Genomic DNA, 15,261 nt, shown 5'->3' with positions numbered 1-15,261 from the left:
ATCAAGGAATTAAAACTCATGTCAGTTAATTGGTCCCTGTAAAATTATTCCTCTTTACTAAGTTTTAAATTTGTCACCAGAATTCTGAAACTTTTGAAATGTATGAAAAGGAAAACCTTAAGAACTGTACAGTAGAGAGTAAGACTTGTAAGTATGTCTCCTATTAGGAGATGAGTATTGCCATAACTTCCTCAGGAGAAGCCTAGACGAGTCTTGCTATCAGTCTCCAGCATACTGTAGTTAGATTTCACCTGTCAAGTAGACAGATAAAAACAATTACAGTGGTGCCCCACTTGACGATTACCTCGGTAGACGAGGAAATCGCTTAACGATGAGTATTTTGCGATCGCTATAGCGATCGCAAAATGTTTGTATGGGGTTTTTTCTTTTAACGACGATCGGTTCCCTGCTTCGGGAACCAATTTTTCGATTAACGATGATCAAAACAGCTGATTGTCGGGTTTTCAAAATGGCCGCCCACTGTGCAAAATGGCTCCCCACTGTGTTTTAGGACGGATTCCTTGCTATACAGGCCCCGAAAATGGCCGCCCCATGGAGGATCTTCGTGAAGGCTGAGGTATTTTGCCCATTGGAATGCACTGAACCGGTTTTCAATGCATTTTAATGGGTTTTTTACTTTCGCTTTACAGCGATTTTGCTGGAACAGATTATCCTCATAAAGCGAGGCACCACTGTATACATATTTATTCTCCACAAATGTCAAATTTGTTACTACAGGCAGAGTGCGCACGCACATTACACACACACAAATACCCAATTTATTATCTGGAATAATTCTGTAGAATGACAGAATTATTCCCAATTTTAATTGGAATAATTGAATTGGAGAAATGCCTTTGAGTGTTCAAATGCCCAATCCAATGAGAATAGTTTCTTCAGAAAGATAGAACAATTCTGTGATTACCTCTGTATTTGGCCAACATTTTGAAATCTAGGTTTTGATTCCTGAGGACTTCTCCTATTAAGGACTTTGATCATTGTGTTTGCTTTTACCTATTTCAGTGGAGAATTCAGAGTTCTCAAAGCACTTCCCCTTTTCTATATATAATGGTAATAAGGAAAATATTCAGTATTGCCTTCAGCTTTTCCTAGCATTATTGTCTTTTCTAGCAAGTCTTGCCTGCTCATGAAGTGCCCAAGGTATAACAGACTGAATTTTGTTATTTTGTTTCTAGAGAGAATTCAGGCTTGATTTGACGTAGGACCTACTTGTTTGTCTTTCTGGATGTCCCCAATATCCAAAAAGCTATCTTCCAACACCATATTTCAACAAACTTTTTTTTCCCTATTGACTTTCTTCATTGTCTAGCTTTCACATCTAAACATAGTAACTGGGAACACAGTCATGATCTTGGGTGTTTCCAGTGACACATCCTTACGTTTGATAATCTTTTTCTAGTTGCTTCATTGCTGCCCTTCTGAGTCTCAGTATTCTCCTGATTTCTTGGCTGCAGTTCCATTTGAATTTATGATTGAACCAAGATATATAACTTCAGTTTCTTCATTGTCAATATGAAAGTTATATAGTTTTTCTGTAGATATGATCTTTGTCTTCTTAATATTCAACTACATCCTTGCTTTCTTCCTTCACTTTCACCAGAAGTCATTGCTGCTTTCTGCCAATCATACAGTGTCATCGACATATCTTAAATCACTGATGTTTCTTCCATCAATGTTCACTCCTCTTTCATCAGTAGTTGATCTTGCTTTCTATATTATTACATATAAATTGAACAGGTAGGGAGATAAAATGCAACTATATAACTTCTACCTGACACCTTTGCTTCTAGGAAACCATTTTGTTTTTCTGTATCTCCTCTTACAGTTGCTTGTTGCCTTCAATATAGATTATGCATCAGGAGAGTCAAGTGTTGAAACACTCTTACTTCTTTTAGAACAATCTGTAGCTTTTTATGGTTCACACATTCAAAAGCTGTGACTGATCTTCATTGGAAATTATTTGGTAAGCTACAATAGCCAACATATGTTTGCAGTATGATCTCTAGTGTCTCCTTTTGAAATTCAACTTAAAATCGGGCATTTTTTTCAGTTCCTCTTCCTTTTTAAAATTCAGCTTAAACCTCAGGCATTTCTTGCAACATCCTGAGCATCACTTTGACTGCATGGGAAATTAATAATGTGGTCCTGTAGTTACTACATTCCTTGGTGTCTCCTTTCTTGAGTTTGGAACACATATTGAACATTTCCAATGTTGGCGGCATTGCTCTGTTTTCCAAATTTATTGGAACATTTTTACAGATTCAGTATCTGTAGCTTGAAATAGTTCAATTGGTATGTCATCTACATCTGGTGATTTATTTCTTCCACGTGCTTTAAGAGTAGCTTCAGCAGCTTTTACTTTCCTTTCTAAAACTGCAGGTTCTTCATCACAGGATTATTCTTCTAAGTAGTCCATTATCTCTTCTGTATAGTTCTTCAGTATATTGTTTCTGCCTTCTATTTTTTTCTTGTCAGGAGTGAAGAAAGTTTATTAGGGATGCTTCAGTTCCTAGGGCAGCAGGACCACTACATTGATTTACTGATCTGAAATTGGTAAATATTTTGCTGAATAAATAATATTCTGGACTGAAGACCTCTGCAGCAAAGATGGATTTTTTTTCATCATTTAGAGTGAGGACAAATTAATTAGTTCACCAGAAATGTAGTTATATAGACAGTTATATCATGCAACAACACCATATTCATCTAAGTAGCAGTAAGTCTGGGATCCGATTGTTGAAAGAAGGATATGCTGTGCAGAAAAGTAAAAGATAAGTATTTCAGGGATTCTTTTGACTGCTTTGGAAGAAAATTTTACAAAATATTTGAGCTGAGCGTTCTAAACAAGTCTAATACCATTAATGATTAGCATAAATTCTATTGTCATATGTGTATGTTTATTCTTACAGTAAAAGAGGCATACTAGTGAACATTTTTTGACTGAATCGAACTATTTTAGTAAGTTTCAGAATGTAAAATGGAATAAATGAGTTCATATATAAATTGGAACAAATAAGAGATGTTATTTAATTGTGATGAAGTAGAAAAATGGATAATTAAGAAAAATAAGTAAACAAAATTATTAATTACCTAGGTATAAACATTATTTAAATATTCGTAAGATTTGAAAAAAGAAAATTTTGATGTATGGAAATATGAAGTTTAAAATAAATTGAATGAATATAGACAGTTAAAATTACAGTGGTGCCTTGACTTAAGAACATCCCGACTTACGACCATTTCAAGTTATGACGAACTGCGGCTGCAAAATTTTGCTTCGACTTGTGGCCGGAGCTTTGAGTTATGAACAGAAGAAGGCATGGAAAAAAGGTGGGGAATTCACATTTGATAACCAGGCAATGAGGCTGCTTCTTTGTAGCTCTTTCGCCCCAGTGGTTAGAATGAGTGCAATCAGAGGAGGCTTTGGACTGCCTGGTAAGGTAAGGTGCTGCTTTCTGCTTTTTAAAAACTTTTCTGGGTGGGTTTTGCAGTGTGGTTTCGGGCTGGGGGTTATGTTTCTGTGCTGTGATGGGTCTTGGGTGTTTTTTTGTATCTTCCCCCCCCCATTTCCAATGGGTCTTGGGGGGTTTGCTTGCATTTTGGAGTCCCCCCCCACCATTTCCGATGGGTCTTGGGGGTTGTTTGTTTTTCTGTTTTTCCCACATTTCCGATGGGTTTTGGGGAGTTTGCTTGCTTTTTGGAGTTTTTCCCCCCATTTCCGATGAGTCTTGGGAGATTTGATTGTTTTTTGCCCCCCCCCCAATTTCCAATGAGTCTTGCACACTTGGCTTGCTTTCTGCTTTGCTTCTTTTGCATATCCAATAGCATGCTTGGCTTGTTTTCTTCCCCCCCCTCCCCTTCGGCCAGAACGGATTAATCGTGTTTCCGATCAGTCTCGGAGTGCTTGTTTTTTGTCCCCCCCCCCCCCTTTGGCCGGAATGGTTTAATTGCATTTCAGTGCATTTCAATGGGAAATGGTACTTTGACTTATGATCATTTGGAGTTACAACTATGCTTTGGAACGGATTAAGTTCGTAAGTCAAGACAGCACTGTATCATGGCTTGATAGAATTGCTTTGTGTAGAATAATAAAATAAATGTTGTGTTTATGATGTTGCACATGAAGATATCTGAACAAGATTTGAAAGAGTGGCAGAATATGATTAATACAAATTGTAATGACAATGAAAGAGCAAGGATAAATTCTAAAAATGTGGTATAACACCCCCAAATCAGGAGGATTTGGTCTTCCTAGTATAAAATTATATAGCTAATCAAATGAGGTCTGTGGTATATTTATATCTTATTCAAATAATTTAATATGGTCTAATTTGGAATTGCAAGAAGTAGATGGGTATATTGATAGTTTTTTAAAAATCAACAATAACGGTAAAGTGAACAAGATAGAAAATCCCCTTTTTAAAATATATTACAGATTTGGAATAATTATAGAAGCATATTTATTCCAATAATTTCTCCTGTATATCTGGTAGTGGGGTTACAGAATTTTCTAGTGAATTTGAAGGAGAATTTGAAGAAGCTATTGTTACATACAGCACTGATGTTACCTGTCTGTCATGGGTTTGGAGGGAAAGTTCCATCCTATGGGGAGTGGAAGGCGGGACATCAGGAGGAGGGGCTGTACTGTATATATATGTGAAGCCTGTGTGGTGAAGTTAGGAGACACTGGGATGTGACGAAGCAGCAGCTGGGAAGAAGAAGCTGGTGTGGGAGTCTGTGTGTCAGACAGGGTACTACTGTGTGTCAGAGTACCAACCTGATAGGTTCAGGTGTCTGTTGGTTAGCCAGAACTGATAGGTTCAGGGTCTGTGCTTCAAGTTAAGGGTTCTGTGTGAACCAAACTGTATGCATGTATGAATGAGAATAAGCCACGTTACTTTATCTTATTCACCTGATCATTTTATTTTCCCTGTGTGTTGTATTTAAATAAACCTGATTCTTTTATTTGTTTGAAAATCCATCCCTGGTCTGTGTGACTTATTATAGGGAATGGTTGGTGGCAGCTTAGTTAACGTGTGGCAGATCCCAGTAGGTCTGGGTTTGTCACAGCTATTAAAGGAGAAATGAATTAACAGATTAGAAGAATGGTTAGAGAAGACAAATAGTGGACAACAAATAAAAGTAGTTTTAAAAGTAGAAAGAATATTGTGGTTTAATTTAATTCAGTTGGATTTATGGACTAGAGAATGGGTAAAAAGAAATAGTAAATGCAGAGAGTTGACAAAATCTGAAGAAATTATAGTACAAAGGGAAAAATACGAAGGGTAATAGTAATGAAAGAGATGATCAGAGCAATTTATATAATATTTATAGATGAGGATCTTAAAGCAATATGGGAAGTAGATTTGGGAGAAGAAATACCGTATTTTTCATTCCATAAGACACACTTGACTATAAGACGCACCTTGCATTTGAGGCACCATTAGGGGTGAAGGAGTGTGTGCGTGGAGGGGCAGGGGGAAGTCATGCGGTGGCGATTTCCCCTCCTTTTCCGGCACTCTAAACACCTTTTCTTCCCCCGATCACTTTTCTCCAATATGTCTTTCCTTAACACCGCTCTTTACATTTCTTAGAAAAGGCCTCCCTCCTCTCTCGTGAGAATGATGATGCCGCTGCGGGGCCAGGGCTCCAGCAGTGAGGCGTGCCTTTGCTCTGCTTCCCTGGATGGCACGCGAGACCATGAGGCTGTCCCATGAGAGCAGCTTGAGAGGAGGGGTGAACCGGAGGGCATATAAGGTCGCTCACCCCTCCTGACTTCCTCCTTCATAGGGAAAGCTTTGCTGTTCGGTTGGCCATTGGGCTAGCGCGTGGGATGGACCTTGCAGCTTCCTTGGAAAAGGCAAGGGGGATGGAGCTTTGAGGACCCAGGCGGGCATTTTTAGCAGCTGTTTTTCCGGCACTCTAAAAACGTTTATCCCCCTCTTCTCCCCCTCTCATGACTCCTCCCTCTCTTTACCTACTTCCCCCTCCTCTATCCATTCCTCTGTCTCGTGCCGCTCCATCTCTCCTTCTTCTGTCACTTAAAACTTTTTTAAACACTATTCGCTCCATAAGACGCACACACTTCCCCCCCCCACTTTTTTGGGGGGGAAGTGCACCTTATGGAGCAAAAAATACAGTAAATACTGAGGTGTGGAAGAATATATGGGACAAAAGAATTTTAAAGAGTGTGTCTGTAAGAATAAAGAACAATTAATATTATACATTAATTTGGAGATGGTATTTAATATTGGTAAAACTTGATCATATAGATACTAAATATTCTAAATTATGCTGGAGATGCCATGAAGTTATAGGTATGCATTTTCATATGTGGTGGAAATGCAAAATGATCTTGAAATTTTAGAGGTTTGTTTTTAAGGAAATGAATGTAATACTAAACTTAAATATGAAAGTTTGTCCTGAAGTAGCACTTTTATCTATTTTAGATTGAGTTCAGTGTGGAGAGTTGAAGAAAGAATTAATTTCTATTTTACTAAGAGCAGCAAGATTAATAATAATAATAATAATAATAATAATAATAATAATAATAATAATAATAATAATAATAATAATAATAATAATAATAATAATAATAATAATAATAATAATAATAATAATAATAATAATAATAATAATAATAATAATAATAATAATGGAAAGTACATTATGATTTTCAGTTATGTAAATGGTATAATGTGATTTGGAATATAACTGTTAACAATAAGCTGACATATGATATTAAACATTAATTAAAAGGGTTGGTATATAAGAATATTTATAATGTTATATGGGGAGATGATTGAATTTTTATTAATAAAAAGGAAAGAACACTAACCTTCGCAAGAAACATTGTCATTTTGGAAGGAATAAGGGGCTCTGAGTTATTAAATGGAAAGCTGAATGCATCCTTATTACTTCCGGTGAAGAGGAGCAAAAAGTTTTAGTTAAATATATTTGATTAATTATGTTAACTAAGTGTGTTTATCTGTTGTTTTTAGATATGTTATGTGTTGTTTTAGTTATGTTTTTTGGATGTGTTTTGTTCAGTAAAGAAATTTTTTTAATGAGATGAATGAATAAGTAACTATTCAAATGAACTGTCTATGTATTTTGACGTAAGACATTCTTTCACATTCCATGTTGTAAAGAAAGGATTGTTCTGTTCAATTTCATAGTAGAGTTCCTGTGGAGTCATACGACAGAGAGCATGTGTGTGGGCTATATGTCAGCACAAGATGGCAAAGCTAAGGTAAGTTACAAAGAATAACTTGACTATTAAATGCCCCCCTCCAAAGGCTCCCAAAGACTTCCCTTGGGTAAAAAGGAGCCCTAGAGAGCCTCAGGACCTGAAAGGGGGATAGGAAGCATTCAGTATGTTTAAATTCATTATTTCTGGTGCTGAATCTGATTTATGCCAGTGTAACTTAATGCAACAGGATTCTGCTCATAGGAATCGGGTCGAATTGAAGTAAACGTTTTAATGAGCTTGAAGGGACAGGATTATGGATGGAAATATACACTTGCATTTTAAGAATCCAAGAAAGAGGCAGTTTGTTCACCAGATAATCTAGATACAGATGTGTTATCAAAGTGTTGTATATTAGGTGGAGTTGTTAGGGGCAGAAGGGAGTAATCTGACTTCACTTCCTTTGTCACCATTTCCTGTGCCCTTCTGTACATGGTGGGCAGCAGATCTGAATAAGAAGAGCCTCTGCTGTCTCTCCATATGGTATGGGATCCTCTAAAATCAAGATTCCAGGTTACATGGAAAGCCCCCTGTTCTCATCCTCTACATGTAGAAGAGTAATAAAACCATTGATGAAGGAAGAAGAGTTAAGGCATTTCCCTCTACCCAATGTGGGTTTAACCTAAAAGATAGAATAGGGCAAGAATCCAGCACTTATGTCAGGGTTTCTTAGGTGACCATTTTCGGAGGATGGGGCACTATTAAGAGTACAGATATTGGGGAAAACATTTGTTTAATTAAATAGAAAGCATTGCTAGCACAATTATTGTTCCTCATTATCCAACTTAGCTATCTTATTTGTTTTCTTATTATATTTGCTGTGCTATTAAATACAGTTAAAATGGTCCTCATCCACACAAGCACCAGATGCTTTTGTATTATAGGTTATTGTTACGCCATATGACATAAATCCAGAAAAAATGTCCGTTTCTTGTAATCCTTATGACTCTTATTTGTTTTCTATATCCAGGTGTATTCACATAGAAATAAGGTTGATTTCCCATTTTCCCAGGGAATTGATATACATGGAGATAGTTTGACTGTATCACTAGACAAACTAAATATTAAATTTACAGTTGGCTGGAGGGAATGGTACTACTACAGTGCTAGGCACATTGTATGTTAGATTGGCAATAATGTAATGCCACAATTTTTGTAGCCTTTGTATCCCAGTTTTTGGATCAATTTTTGTATCACAGCTAGCTTGATGGTGGCATGTGGGGCCTTGATACAAATTGCAGTTCAGTGTAATGATCTTTTCCCACTTGCAGAGCTTTCATTGGACATCTGGTGTGCATTGTTTTCATACCACTGGCAAGTTCTCCAGCTGGTACTTTTGATTGGACTGAGTGACACAGCTGCTTGCTCTTCTTTGTTCACTTTTAAATTAGGGTTGTGATCAGTCCTTTGGGAGTGTTGATCTTTCTGCCCATCTCTTTCCTTTGACCCCATGGCTGTAAATGTTTTCCTGAAATTATCCCCAAATTACCTGGCTGCTCCACAGGGACGTGGTGGCGCTGTGGGCTAAACCGCAGAAGCCTGTGCTGCAGGGTCAGAAGACCAAGCAGTCGTAAGATCGAATCCACGCGACAGAGTGAGCTCCCGTCGCTTGTCCCAGCTCCCGCCAACCTAGTGGTTCGAAAGCATGCAAATACAAGTAGATAAATAGGGACCACCACGGTGGGAAGGTAACAGCGTTCCGGGTCTAAGTCGCACTGGCCACGTGACCACGGAAGATTGTCTTTGGACAAAACGCTGGCTCTATGGCTTGGAAACGGGGATGAGCATCGCCCCCTAGAGTCGAACACAACTGGACAAAAATTGTCAAGGGGAACTTTTACCTTTACCTTTACCTGGCTGCTCATCAAGAAATAGACTGTTCTGATAACAGGCAGAAATTTGTTCTCATAAGAGGTAGAAGTTTCCATATTCCTAGACTGAGACTAATATTGCAGTGAGTCTCCAAATGGAAAATGGGAAAAGAGGAAATGGAGAACCTTGAAAATAGATAAGGGCAGATTAATTGCTCAAACAGCATAATAATTGGTTGTTGTGGGTTTTTCGGGCTCTTTGGCCGTGTTCTGAAGGTTGTTCTTCCTAACGTTTCGCCAGACTCTGTGGCCGGCATCTTCAGAGGACAGCTGAAGACGCCGGCCACAGAGACTGGCGAAACGTTAGGAAGAACAACCTTCAGAACACGGCCAAAGAGCCCGAAAAACCCACAACAACCATTAGATCCCGGCCGTGAAAGCCTTCGCGAATACAGCAGAATAATTGACATCTTGAAAAAAACAAATGAGATTATATTTCTGAACTTCCCAACATTTTTTTGGCCATATATATGACATTATGTGTCTCATTTTCTGTATTTTAGCTTGTCTCCTAGGCAGATTCATTGGCCTTTTAGCAAAGTTTCAGCCCGTGTGTGTTTGAAAATTAGAGGGGATATTTGTACTTGAAGTAATATTTTGTATTTGCCAAAAACTTTCTTCGTTGTACATATTAACTCTATAATGCATATTGATACTGGCTGTGTAGCACATCTGAAAACATTTAGACGTGTTTATTTATACAAGAAATAAATCACATTACATGATCCTGTTGGTAGAATTCCCCCATTCTTTGGATGCTTGCTTTCAAGGATAGCATTTTCCCTTGAGAGGCTAGTTTTCCATGGACATAGGCTTTGTATATTTGACTAACCACCCAACAACAGAAACACAAGAGCTGACCATATCTCCAATGGCAGTTGTTGCTCTCTGTGAAACTTCAGTCAAAGTAGATTGTGAAAGCTGCCTGGCTGTCAGTAGCTCACAATCAAGGTTTCAGTTTAGGAGCAGTGGCTCACTGAGCTTGTAACTGCTTTTTCTTTGCCATCAACTGTATTTAGTGTGTCTCAAAATATACTTTTGAGGAGGAAGATAGGAAATGGTTCACAGGAAGCAACCTATTTGCCTGTGAAAATGTTATTTTGGGCCACATTTCAATAAAACTCATTCGTGCCATTTCTGTCTTTCAGCATGATGCTTTCTAAAATTAGTACACTATTTGTTTGAAAACAGCACTCAAAGAGACATGTAGAAGAAGTCGAATACAGATCCTCTTTGAGATTATAGAGGAATTTAAGTGAGCACTTGAGGGAAGCATTTGTGGTACAATTTCGCTGTGGGTTCTTGTACGGGTGGTAGGAATGCAAGTACTTATTATTGTAGGTTTGCTTCTCTTTCTCTCTGTCTATATGATTGCCAGTAGTAAGGATGTTCTGTGTTCTGTGGTGGGCTTCACTCAGTTTCAGCTAAACTTTAACACTGTCAGTTTGGTCTTAACCTTGTTTAACTCAGCAATAAGTTTCACTGGTGCCAATGGTGCTTATTTGCAAGTCAGTATATATAGGACTTTAGCTCTCTGGTGTGCTTAAACTATAATCCGCTTGTTTGAAACTGAAATTCTGAAAGCCATTCTAAGAATAAATGATGACTTCTAATGTTCTTGTTTAGATTGTAATATTTGATTATCTGAAATATTTTTTCTTCTTTACTTCTTTCCTTTCTTCCCCAAAAAGAGTAGTAAGGATGCCATTATGCTATAGAAGAGAAAACTAGTCTAAATTCAGTTTTAGGTATATGTCTAACTGGCTAGTAGCCAGGGAATGCTTTTGCAAATACACCTACTTTAGGATGTTGCGTTCTAAAATGGGTTAAAATCCTAGTTAGGAGATAATTTGTTTAAAATGAATTTTTTATTTTATGTTGAGTGTGTACAGTCTCATTTTTGAATGCTTAATAACACTATTCGATAGCACTCCAAATTCAACTGGCAATTAAAAACCTATTCTTATATTTTGAATTCATGCCATGTGTCACATACAGCACTGATGGTACCTGTCTGTCATGGGTTTTCTTCCCCAAAAAGAGTAGTAAGGATGCCATTATGCTATAGAAGAGAAAACTAGTCTAAATTCAGTTTTAGGTATATGTCTAACTGGCTAGTAGCCAGGGAATGCTTTTGCAAATACACCTACTTTAGGATGTTGCGTTCTAAAATGGGTTAAAATCCTAGTTAGGAGATAATTTGTTTAAAATGAATTTTTTATTTTATGTTGAGTGTGTACAGTCTCATTTTTGAATGCTTAATAACACTATTCGATAGCACTCCAAATTCAACTGGCAATTAAAAACCTATTCTTATATTTTGAATTCATGCCATGAAACCTGACTCTTTCCCTAGGTCTGGTTTCAGTATTAAACTGCTAAATATACCTTTCTTTCCATTTTCTAATAGTGTTGTCTAAAGAAAAATAAAAGTGAAATACATAGAGGATAACTTTGTATGCCCCTGTGTTTGCAATGGATGCTGGTATGTTTATAAGGGATGCAGGTATGACCTCTTAGAGAGATCCTAGCCCAAGGTATTTATTTATCCATTCATTTAATTTATATACTGCCCATCTAACCAAAGGCCACTCTGCGTGGTTTACAACATAAAACAAAACAATAAGCAAACATTTAGCCATGTTTTTAAAGCAGGAGAGGTATAAGCATCAACATCTGTTAAAGTATGCCTCTCTACTATCCGTAACCATCTTTGTGGTTATGAATGAGAGAGAGCAGTGCAAGGGAAGCTGCAGAGCATTCATAACCCTTTCCAGTATCCAATGTCCATCCCAACCTCCCTCTGATCCCCCTTCCCAGTAGGTTGATGGTTGTGCTCAAATGGAGGTGAGGTTTATTCTTTTTCACCAGACCTGTCAGGATACTGTGTGGCACAGTACGTTTCATCACAAGCAACCTCTTCCTTTGAATCAAGGCACAAATTCTCCCAGTAAAGCTCTTCGTAGACTGGACTGCAACTGTGCCCAGAAAATTTGAATATACAGTGCCTGCAGCATTATGTCACAGTGTGAGGTTTCTCTTATAGTACCTCTCCTTCCTGCTGCTTGATACACCATTGGCTGTGGTGTATTCGGCAGGAGTGGGTGTAGTCGATTGAGGGCAACACATTCCCCACTTCCTTTTCATTTATATTCCATATACAGTATTCTAAAATGAAACAAACACAGTCTTTCAGACATTACTGTAGAAAAGACAAAATAATTTGGCTTTAGTACTTGGTTTCAAGTGAACCGAATGATCTGTTTATATGGAAAAGAGTTTTATTTTAAATCCACTAAGCTTTTTGCTATTCAGCTTGTCCAACAAGTAGCATTAAAGGAATTTTTTATTTTTATTATTCATTACATGTTTCTCCCTATTCCAACTTCGAAGTAGAATCCTTGGAAGTTGTGTGTCAGTAGTTAACTTGTAGTTCTGAATAATGACTAAGAAAATAGGAAGTATGGCTGACTTTATCTCTCAGGCTCCTCTGAACTTAAAAAATCCTAAGCAGAAACAGTGCTGAGCACTGTTGTGACTGGGCGTTGTTTGGTTCCATTTGTTTTGTGCTTGTAGGTCTTATTTATTTATTTATTTATTTATTTATTTATTTATTTATTTATTTATTTATTTATTTATTTATTTTTACCCTGCCTTTTTCCTTGAAAAGATCCAAGATGGACATAACAAGCTGTCTTTGTTATGTCACTGGTGAATTCATGACATTTGATGCTGAATCTTTATTTTTTTATTTATTTTCTTTATTTATTTGATTTATATCCCGCCCATCTGGTCTGGTCGATCTTGCATCTTACTACTCTCCCTCTGAGTCAAAGTGTGTCATAGCAATACCTCCTGCTGATATCCCATTTCCTGAATCTCAATATTTGCTGATTTACCAAAAAAAAAAAAAAAAAAAAAAAAAAAAAAAAAAAGTCTGGTGTGGGTTGGAGAAGAGGGATGAAATTGTTCAGGACTTCTCAAGCTGCAACACAGCATTGAAGATGTAAAGAAGATGCCATACTGGCAATACTGTGAAAACTGAAACTTAAAGTTATACCCTCAAAAGCAAAATAACTACAGTAAGCAACTGTTACCAGTTTTATTAATATGCCTGTTCCAGGTGTGGGTGTAAAATTTTTCCAATAAAATTTTAGTCTTTAACCCATTAAAATATTTAACATGGGTTACCCTGGCTTTAGATTTCATTAGTCGGTCCATTCTTCTCACATATTGGGTCACAACAATTTGGCCTTTCAGTTCAGTCCTTAATGAGATAGTGGAAGCCAATTCCAGTTTACCAAAATGGAAATCCAGTGGCATTTTGCAACAATGCTGTCATCAGACTCATCTCCATAATGCTAATTTAATCATCACTATTGCATGCTACATTGGACACCTTTTTCCCCACTTATACTTACACTGGCATTTGAGGGTTTGTGTTAATGAATGGAAGATTGAGAGTTAAGTTTACTTTGAAGGTAAGCCTCCCTGATATCAGTGCATTCCACTCCTGATATGTGTAGGTAGAATTCCAATCTCATCCTCTGCTTTTTTGTTGTTACCTGGTGCCTTTTTTCTTTACTTTCGTATTTCTTTAATGAACAAAACTTTCTCCACAGACCCACATTTCAAGGCTTCCCCCCGGTGCTGTGGCTGGACAGTCGGTGGCAATTGAAGGAGGTGTTTGTCGACTGGAGAGCCCGACAGGCTGAACTGCTCTTCTTCTTTGGCAAGGCCAGCATGGATGCCATTCTGTATAATAAGCTCCTTTGTGTTTTAACAGGTCTTGAGAATTTTACTTTTATTTTATTCTCCTTATTGCAACCATGTGCACTGTAACCTGGAACAAGTGCTGCTTTAGCTTTATATTCTTACACTTGGTTTGAATGTATGTGAAAATTGTCTCCATTGGAGTAGGAACTCTTTTTCCAATTGTGCAAATAAAGAAAATGTATAATGGATTTAATATTACAAAACATTTTTATTTTTAATTGATTTGCCTATAAAATGAGAATGCCCTGAAATTGCAAGGGGAAATGGTTAAAAAATGTGCAGTACACTATAATAGATGTGATTGTTTTATATTGAGAAAGTTCAGGCATAAGAGCTGGTTGGAATACAAAAGTGGCTGAATACATTTTGCAATAGTTCATGGTTTCAGTGAGTCTAGTGATAACTTAAACATATTATCTTCTCCCAAGTATGGGCATGTCTTTTCATTTCAGCAAAGTGTGGTTAGTTTCAATGAAGCTGTCTAAGATAGGGTTGTGGCCTGCCTCCCCCGCCCCCTTAACTGTTCAGTTGACGGTACTTTTTCTGGTTAAGTGTTACATAGCTTCAGCTGTTATGTATTATGAATGGCTCTGTAAAGATAACGTGCAGTCATGAAGTCTTTACTTTGTGTATAATGGAATATTGGAATGTAAATAAGAACAAAGTTTATTGGAAAGAGTCAATATTATTCTTTGGTTTAAATATATTTTTAAGAGAACGGTGTAGAAATAAACAAGCTATTAACTGGATAAATAATGCAAAGTGTGCTACATTGAAAATGATGAAGATTCTGATACTACTTTCTTCAGTTCCTTACATTCCAAATCTGCAGTGATGTATAAATGTTTGCAATTAAATTTACATGTTATGCATGTAGAATTGTAAGTGACCTTTAAAATAATTTTTACAGTGAAAACTCATGATAATATACTTGCTTTCTTTAAATGAGAGTCCATTTTCCTTATAACTTCTTTTAGGATCTTTAGCAATTTTATTGTTTTTATATTTACACAGATGTAATGGCTAATGGAACAATCATGTTGAGTAACTTGTGAACGGACCTCTTATTCTGTTTGGGAAAGTTAATTAGAGTTTATATTCCCCCATCTTTTGTCCAGACTGATTAAGGGAAGGTAACTCAGGCTTATTTTTCCCCATCTTGCACTGAAAGATAGTATATGCCTTTGTCAGAAATACTTACACAGTAACTTCCAATGTCTTTCTAGTATTCTGATTGATTTGTCTTCTGTATTTGATGTGCCACTTGGTTTAACATCCCAACTGAACGAAAAACATTACAAAAATGTTTTTAATCAGGTACAGTCTACTTGATATAAAGTACGC

The 15,261-nt window shown here is 37.1% G+C and overlaps 1 protein-coding gene across 7 annotated transcripts in view; it reads left to right on the top strand.

Moving 5' to 3' along the window:
• The window catches only part of TASP1 (taspase 1), a 98,117-nt gene extending 83,284 nt beyond the window's left edge, over window positions 1-14,833 (top strand). For 5 of the 7 annotated variants that reach the window (XM_020801256.3, XM_073003376.2, XM_020801259.3 and 2 more), the window contains 2 exons: window positions 7,200-7,273; window positions 13,764-14,833. In XM_020801256.3, the coding sequence (XP_020656915.1) occupies window positions 7,200-7,273; window positions 13,764-13,856 (167 nt within the window). In that variant the 3' untranslated portion in view covers window positions 13,857-14,833. Of the gene's footprint in view, window positions 1-2,930; window positions 2,980-7,199; window positions 7,274-13,763 lie in introns of all 7 variants that reach the window. The other 2 variants (XR_013543409.1, XM_073003354.2) reach the window with 2 other exon arrangements.
• The last annotated feature ends 428 nt before the right edge of the window (window positions 14,834-15,261 follow it).

This window comes from Pogona vitticeps, chromosome 1 (genome assembly GCF_051106095.1).
Source record: "Pogona vitticeps strain Pit_001003342236 chromosome 1, PviZW2.1, whole genome shotgun sequence".
Lineage (NCBI taxonomy): Eukaryota > Metazoa > Chordata > Lepidosauria > Squamata > Agamidae > Pogona > Pogona vitticeps.
The sequence above is the reverse complement of the archived record's forward strand: the minus strand, read 5'-3'. Positions and strand labels throughout refer to the sequence as shown.